This window comes from Neltuma alba, unplaced genomic scaffold (genome assembly GCF_004799145.2).
Source record: "Neltuma alba isolate B1F8T4 unplaced genomic scaffold, ASM479914v2 tig00006032_pilon, whole genome shotgun sequence".
In the NCBI taxonomy this organism is placed as follows: Eukaryota; Viridiplantae; Streptophyta; class Magnoliopsida; order Fabales; family Fabaceae; genus Neltuma; species Neltuma alba.
This window is the reverse complement of record NW_021634327.1, coordinates 35,977-44,830: the sequence shown is the minus strand read 5'-3', so window position 1 is coordinate 44,830 and position 8,854 is coordinate 35,977. Positions and strand designations below refer to the sequence as shown.

General features: G+C 39.2%; 1 protein-coding gene across 1 annotated transcript; it reads right to left on the bottom strand.

Annotated features, from left to right (window-relative positions):
- Positions 1-941: 941 nt before the first annotated feature.
- Positions 942-1,511, bottom strand: LOC114749407 (uncharacterized). Its single transcript, XM_028937910.1, has one exon. It carries the CDS (start codon positions 1,509-1,511, stop codon positions 942-944), a length of 570 nt encoding a protein of 189 aa, XP_028793743.1.
- Positions 1,512-8,854: the final 7,343 nt, after the last annotated feature.

Sequence of the window (8,854 nt, the reverse complement as noted above, 5' to 3'; positions counted from 1 at the left end):
TTCATGGAAGGAGTTGTGAGAGCATGGTCAAAAATATGAGCATCATGCGTACTACCTTCCTATCTGGCTAATACGAAAGTGAAGCACATGTCCCAATCACAAACTGCCATTACATTTTGCTTCACTCTTCCTTTTCGGTTAACAAATTTTGTTTGCTCAGTTGCATTAACAATGCATGAAATATGTGTTCCATCAATTGCTCTAATAGCATGTTTGAAAAAGGGCCAGTATCGACCACCAGGCTGTATTTTTGTATGCAAATGCTGAAATGTTGGATCTTTTGGTTTGATATTGGACATAGCAAGTCTACAGCATGCCAATAAGACATTAGGGAAATGCCTACTAATTGTCTCTCCCGAATGCTGAAATTGTTCTTGCTGCATCCTACTACTAAGCGCATGGCCAACGATATTTAAAAACATTGCAACCATTTCATGTATCCCAACATTTCTAGTTTCCTTAAGACCGTGTTGCTGCAATTCCGTGCAAAGGCTGAAAAACACTTCCCTTCCCATCCTAAACATGTTATAACAACGGGTGGAATGGCCTTGTAAAACGTCCCTTACCCATGCCTTGCCTGTATAAATACTTGTATGCTAGGGCTCTTTACATAAATGAAGAGAAGTGTATCCACCAACTGCTATTGCAGCTTGATTAATTCGTTTGTTCCGTCATTTATGATACTTTTCCACAATTTTAATTTCATTAGCCATTTTTTGTCTTGTCCTGTGCACATAGACATAAAATTCAGAAATCCTCATATGAAATTACAAAACATTTAACAAGGAAATAAATTGTTTAATTCCTAAAGAAGTTTAGTAGTCACATAATACAATAGTGCTGGTTACATCATTCCCAAAAATATATGCAAATTATCACAGTCATCTCCTAAATAACACAAAAAGTAGTCAAATACTATGATAAGCAACACAAATGAAGTCTCAATCCTTAGTTGCGTGCTTCAAGAAGATCAGGAGTCTTTCCCTCTTGTTCTTCAGAGCCACATACATCTCCCTTGCAGCTGGCTTGTCCATGAGGAGTGTTGTGCATCGGCTAAACAGATTAGGATCACTAACAACTTCATCAACTTGGTTAAGGTGCTCCATGACTCCCGCAATTGACGTCTCATAAGCACGCACTTCTTCTTCTAGCTTCCTAGCACGTGCTTCTGAAATCTCTTTATGTTCATGCTGAGAATCATTTTCATTTGCTTGAGCTATCTTGCTTAATACATCTTCCATTTTTATAGTGGCAATGGATTTCTTCTTCATGGATTCACCCTTTTTTTTAACCCCTAATAAGCTACTAGGTTGACTGCCACTTGTGCTTCTACCCCCACGAATATTTTCCCGTCTCATCCCAGTATTGCCTCCACTTCCTCCACTAGTGTCATTGAATGTGACCGAATTAAACTCCCCACTTATGCCAGTTGGTGCCCCCAATATTTCATCACTATCTCCAGACCCTTCTTCCATATCATCTTTAGGAACTCCTTCGCTTGGAAGCGTCATGGAAGAAGGTGCCCACGACTGTGGGCTAGTTGCAGCTACAGAACCAAAGAGTTGAGTCAATTTAGCCCGAAATTGAAGCCCTCTTTCTCTAAATTTCTCGTAGCCTGGAACTTCCTGTGCATTCAACACCAAAAATATTATACATTATGCATAAAACATTAACATTGGAGAAAATGCAAGCTCAAATAAAGTTAAATGATTACCACTATTTTCTTCTCCCACCAATCATCAGGGCCATTAACAGTATTTCTTTCGGCATCCCATCCCAAACCTGTCTCACGAAGCAACCTATCCCATAATTGCCACTCCTTTCATAGGGCAACAAATTTGTTCTTCAATTGAATTCTAGTATACACTCTCCCAGTATTTGCAGTGAAGCTGGGCCCCAATATTTGCCCAAGCAGGCTTTTTTAAGCTAGTTCCTTTTCTTCCCCCTTTGTCAACTTCTTCAATGCACAGGTCAATAAAGACCTTTGTGGTTCTTATATCCCACAAAGATTTTCCATTTTTTTTACTCATTATGCTATAGACCAATTACAACACTTTAGTCATGAGTCATGACAAGTTCAACTGAAAAAGCATGCCATTCAGTTTAGAGATATGATATTACAGGTATAGTATTTAACAAGTATAGCCACATGTTCTTTTTTCTAGCAAAATGAGGTTTTATTAATAATTGATATCCCAAAATTAATGATGACTTTTTCCCCCATCATTTCAGGGAATTCTTTTCGGTTAACTGACCAAAATTTGAGTTCAAGCACTAATTACACTGTTGTGGGGTTAAGCACTTGGCAATTTTGTTAGCCGCCAAATTCTCCAAAATTTAGATAACTTAGAAATCTATAAATGGCATTATAGATATACTACGGATCCCTTAAAAGCAAGAAAAATATGGAAGGTAATTAAAAATTTTTGTTACAAAGGCATTGAAAAGGGAACTAAAGAAGGTTCATTTATAACCAATAAATAATGCAGAATCTATGGGGGCGACATGAGCATATAACCAGTATATGGGATGTGTTTCAGTATGATACTGTTAATAATTGGGATTGAAGCAGCCAAAAAGGCAAACAGATTGAGAATTGAGGTCTTTGGAAAAGGTAATCCGATTTATGTAACATCCTGAGTTTTATCGGGTTTTAGTAGCCTCTTTTTGGTTGATTTTGAGGATAGATTAGTGATTTTGTGTTGATCTTGGTGTTCAAGTTGGAATTGAGGTATGTTGGGGGAATAGGTGAACAAACCCCCTCAGGGTATGTTCGCCACGGCGAACCGGGAGTTCCAGGGGGGAGTGTCTTTTCAGGAAGGTTTGGCTGTGGCGAAATCAGAGTGACACCGCGGTGAAGTTGTTCAGGTAAACGAGGTTTTCCTCTCGGGAAGGTCTCGCCGTGGCGAAGTTAGGGCATGCTGTGGCGAAAATTTTCTGGGCGAGCGAGAGTTTCCTCTCAGGAAGCTTTCGCCACGGCGAAGTCAGGTTTTCAGGCGAGTAATCCCTTTCGGGATTAGTTCGCCGCGGCGAAAGGGGTCGAACCTATATAGTCGCTGGAGGGGTCAGATGTGCGAAAATTAGAAAATCTGAAGGAAGAGAGAGAGGCTCTGCTAGGGTTTCGAACTTTTGGCTTGGAGGGGGCATTTCTAAGGATCCATTACCTCAAGTAAGTGATTTTAACCTCTACTCTACTTTCTTTCTTGGAATTTCTGAGGATTTATGGTGAAACCCTAGAGTTTTCTATGTTGTTATGGAATTGAGGTTTTTGACCAATTGTTTTGAGTTTAATTGATTACTTTAGGTTAGTCTAAGTATTTAATCGGTGTAGTTTTCTTGGATTTGAAGAACTTTAAGTTTTTGAAATTAGGGTTTATGGAAATGGGAGGTTTGTGATTGAGGATGATAATGTGGAGGTTGATTTTGAGTTTTGTGATTTGGGTTATGTTAAGAAGGGTTACATTGGATGTTTAATCGGTTTAGAATGTTGTTAAGACTTCTATTGTTCAAATGAGATGTTTGGGTGTTGAATTCCTATAGTGGGTCCTTGAGGTTATAAGTTTTAATTGATGTTTGGAAAGGAATTAAGGTTTTAATGGATTTTTATGACCTTGGAGTGTTGCCTGGATGGTTATACCCTTTTTAGTTTGGTAGAGTTGTGGTTGAAGTTAGGAATTTTGTGTCCCCAAGTATTGTTTTGCCACATTATTAGTTGAAAGCTAATACATGATGGTTGTGTGCTTGTGTAGACCAGTTGTGAGCCTTGTTGGTGCACGGGGCCGTGTTGTTGGTTTGTTATTCCTTGCCCAGGCGAGAGGTAACAACTTTCCAATCCTTTGTACATGCTTTTGTGGTATTGTGAGTGGATTTATGTTTTGTGCTTTGAGTAACAACTGTGTTCAAAGTGTATGTTGTATATTGAAAAGAAAAACCGTCTTGTGGGGTTTAAATTGATATTGATTGAATCTGGAACTTGTGAAAGATAGGCCACTGAAAAAAGTTAATTGTGAAATGATTATTTACTCTTTGATTACGGTTTGAACATGATGCATGAATTGGGAATTGGTGAGAGTTTTGATTGTTACTACCACATGGTAAGGCCTCCATTAATGCATAATGGTTGGCTCTTTACGTCCCCCATAGTGAGGGATAGGCCGGGTTCGGCTCTTGAAAATCCCCCAAAGTGAGGGATATGGTTGATGGGATTGCACTATTGCACTTGCATGATTTGTTGTGGCTATCATTTATCATATTACTTGTGAACTGCCCGACTTGACACCTTACGAGCACCTAATTAGTTGTACCTTGAATTAGAAGGTTGGTTACTGGGACGTTTGTCTCACCCCGTAGTTTACAATGTTTTCAGGTGAAGGTTCTGGACATGTGTCATCGGGAAGAGACGCAGAGGCTTGAGCTTGGTTAGCTTTAGGCCTCTAGCCCTTGTATATTGCCAAATGTAGGATCCCTTTTGAAATATTTTGATTACCCAGCCTTATTGTAAACTGGAGGGAATGTTATCTCCTTATTTTGGTTGGCCCGAGACCATTTCTAGTGTCTTATGAAACTCTGATTTATTTTGTTGGAAACTATTTGGATGGGCTGATGTGATGTCTTTTGTTACCCGGGCCGGAGGCTCAGAGGCCCAGTGGATGTAAATGAACGATTTTAGTTGCATGCAACAAAGTTTGAGTTTGAACCGAGTTTAAATGTTAATTTCAAAAATTATGCAAATTTCTTTCTACTATGGTAGTTTGTTGTAACAGCTTTCCTTTTCTACCATAGTAGTGATTTTATGACGAGTTTATAATGTTTTGAGGTAAAGGGTTTTACAATTTACTTTTGTTAGGCCTATAGGATCGCCTAATTTTATATTCCTACTGTTCATTCCAAACAATGGCCGAACTATGGGAACTTATATTTGACCCAGATTGCTTAACTGAGCAAAATTTTGCAACAGAAAAATTGGTTAACTGATCAAAATTTGGAACATAGAAATTGGTTAACTCATTCATGGGATTTTGATTAGAGAAATAAAAGCAATTCAGCATAAGCACCCATAATCCAATCGTATACACACACAGAATGATCGATTGTTCTGTCTCCAAAGCACAACATATGAATATAGGAAAAAAGACACACACACACAAAACCAAGATCCAGCCACAACTAGAATTTCAGAACAAAACCGACATCCAGCCACACACAACACACAGAATGATCGACTGTTTGTCATTCTCATTTGCTCAACACATTACCATGAACCCAAACCAAACGGTGAGACGAAATTAACAGCTTAAAGTGGGAGGAAAACAAAATGAAACCAGTTGAAGCGAACATATCCAAAGTTATTAGTGAAACCACCGCTGTGTGGGGGGAAAAATCAACCAGAGAGGAAATTTGAAAGCACCAAAGATCCAGACGTTTGCATCAGTGAAGAGAATGCATAACCAGATGTTCGCAAATGAGAGGAAACAGCTTACCGGAGTTCTGGATATGAGAGACGGAATCGAGCAAGGCGACCTGAGACGGACTGAATAGCGAAGAGGTCAGAACTAGATGGCTCCGATCGACCAAACCCAATGCGCGGTGTTGTCCTGGCAAGTTGAGAAACACGTCACCGACACTGATATTCCTGAGTGATGAACGATCTCACCGATGGGAAGATCTCAACGATCTCACCGACGACACAGGACCAGATCTTCAAGTGGCAGAATGGGTGGCTTTTTTCCTTGGATTCTTCTCCAATGAGAAACAGAGCAGCTCGATATCTTCAAGTGAGCTGAACGGATCTTCAAGTGGCTATGAGGGTGATGGTGATGAATGGGAGAGAAGACACGAAACGGGTAGAATGGATGGGAAAATAGAATTGCTGCTTATGCACCGTTAGAGCCACTGACAAGGGTAATAAAGAAGCCAACGACCAATTTTTCTCCCTCAGAAGCTAACCCCCGCGTGCTTGTTCCTAAACCAAGGTTTTCTTGGCCAAAAGCAAGGTTTTGCCAGAAACCATGGTTTTTTTTAAAATAAAAGGGTGTTTGGTAAATTTTTTCCTAAACCATGGTTTGGAAAAAAAGCCAAACACCCCCTAAGTCTTTGTCCTAACAAGCACGAAATAAGCTATTGTGCCCATTAAACATATCACCAGCTGCTCTAGAATCAAAAAGCTTATTACACTAAGAAACCCAGCCATTCAATTTTTTTTTGACACATTGGCTTTCCAGTGCGGGCTACTGTTTTTTTTTAATTACAAAAGGTTTTTAGTTTTTCCCGCTAATCGTTCATGCCTTCATGGTCATATTTAGTTCCTACTTGGCCTCTATCGGTGGATGGGAGTTCAGAGTTTTTTATCAGTTACTCAATCTTTCCACCGGATGGAAACCACTCGAGATAGTTGCTTTTAGGCTCTCGATTCTCTCCCTCCTACTCAGTGATGACAGCACATAAATCTCCATTCCACTGATTTGGGTAAAGAAGATTTGGCTTGTGCATAAAAGGGGAATCTCTTGTCGGTCCAAAATCCCGGTAAACATTTACTATGCAATTTTATTTTGCTTTTATTTATTCTCATTCTCCACCTGACCCTTAACAGGGATCACTAGCTCTTTCAAATCAACAAGTTTGCGATTGTTCAGGGTTTACACCATCGACTTAGAGAGTCAATGTCGTGTACTTTGTGCAGTAGGAGATACAATTATAGAGATGCACTTTTGCTCTCATTCTGATTCTTCAAGCAAAAAAGGAGGGAAAATGTTTTGAAAAGAAGGATGTTTCATTTCAAAGTGGAAGTAAATTGATTCTTCCTTTTGTTTTCCCTTGCCAATGGAAAATCATTGAGGCTATCATAATGGCGGATGGGTCCTCAATGTTATCATTTACAATACTATGCGGTTTCAAGGAGTATTTTGAGATGGTTTGCAGTAGTGTCACGATGTGCATCGCACGGGTCCTGAATCGTTACTACTGCTATCTTTCCCATCCTCTTATCATTATTTTTCATTTCCTCGCAAGTATTGTCCTCTGAGTGTTTGTTCTGATTCATTTATTTTTCTTCTTCTCAGTTTATTGATAATAGGGATTAATCAAGAAGAGGGTGTTGTTACAAGGACTTATTGTCAATCACACATGTCATTATTTGATTGCTCTGATCTCAAGTTAGTGTCGGTAATCTCTCATTATATCAAATATTTTGATTTTCGGACTGAAATAGGGCACTTTAAATAGCTTTAGGTGCGTCTTACTAGGGTAGGGAGGTTTTTTCACACTTTATCAGATTGCATATATTATTAAGTTTTCTGAGACTTTTTTACAGTATTTTGTGTTATGGATCTCAGTGTCATTTTTCCATTTTTATATTAAGAATTGGGTAAACCCTTAGGCTTGTTATCCAGGAACTTGTTCAGAAATATTGTAATGAAAGGAACATAGTGAAGGGAATTGAAAGACGACGCGCAGCGGAAAAATTTTAAAACTTTCAATCCCTTTTGGATCTACCGATCGCGTTTAAGTCAGGTAGTAAGAAGCATTACCTTTAGGCGTTCGATTCCCTGGTGACTTGATGATTCGGCCGTTCAGGATGCTTCTGCTCGCCTCCTGTGTCGTTCGAAGTTGACAACTCCGGTCGGCTTCCTCTACCGGTATCCACACGAGTAGCCCTCAGCCTCGAACGACGTGCTAGCGCCTATGTCCGTCTAGGGTTTTAGGAATCCGTCCTCTCTCCTTTCCTTGGCCGTCTCTTAGGTGTTGGCTCTCTCTTGCTTAAACCCTAGCTCCTCATATCAAATATATAGGATGCTATATAGGTTTAATTAATAATATTTAATTTCGAAATTAACTCTAAATTAATTCTGAAATTAATACAATATCAAATATTGCCTAATCAGATAAGAGAACAATTAAATAAATATAGTTTAAATTAAATCCGTCTCACAGATTTAATTCACTTATTTATTTAATAAAGAGATGACGGAATTTATATATTTAATTTATCCTTATAAATTAATATCTCTTATATATATATATATATATACGAATTTATATATATATATACACGTCCACCCTATTTATTCATTGAATCTGGACATATCTCAGATTCAATGAATCTGGACATCATAACTCGTGTCGGGCTATTTTGTGTGCGACCCTGTAGGCCCATATGAAGTTGGCAGTGGGCCATTAACTATAATGACCCACAAGTCGTAAGCGGTCTCTAGCAAGACATCATGACTACCCAAATCATATGAGGATCATTGAACGATGCAACCTTTCATACAACCATATCACGTCCCTTTTGTCTCACGACATTTTGGTCATGGATGAGGCATGGAGAACGTCATCCTCCTATCCATGACCGTTACTTTCTCGATCCCTGAGTAGTCTGAGTATAGAAACGGAACTACCTTTCCATTATAGTATGGCCATACATTTCTCAGACTCACTCATCGAGGGGCCCAGTAATGTCTCTCTACGAATGTGAGGGACAAATTCCATCTTGACCATTCACATTCCTCCGCATGAAAAACCACTAAACCTGAACACAGTCTTTATGATCACTCGGTCAAAAGTGACTTTTGACTAGGTCAAAGCTAAGCGTTTCTCATGTAGGAATCCATGATGATCTCAGGTCAAAGGGCATAGTGACGTGGTTTGTATATGAGAGAAGCTTATGACTTAACCCATGCAGCTCTCTCATAGCGGGTCGGTCCAACACCTTGTACTCTTACATGTGCCTATGACTTTAATTTATATCTCCATATATCTTTAAAGTCATACTGGTCTTATTTCATCTTTGCTCCCACATAGATGACCGACCAGGGACATTTAGGATAAACCATGAGTTATCCAAGGATAGTTATCA

Bases quoted from the DNA above. Each gene is read 5' to 3' on its own strand.
- LOC114749407 (XM_028937910.1), bottom strand. From the start codon at position 1,511: ATGACGCTTCCAAGCGAAGGAGTTCCTAAAGATGATATGGAAGAAGGG.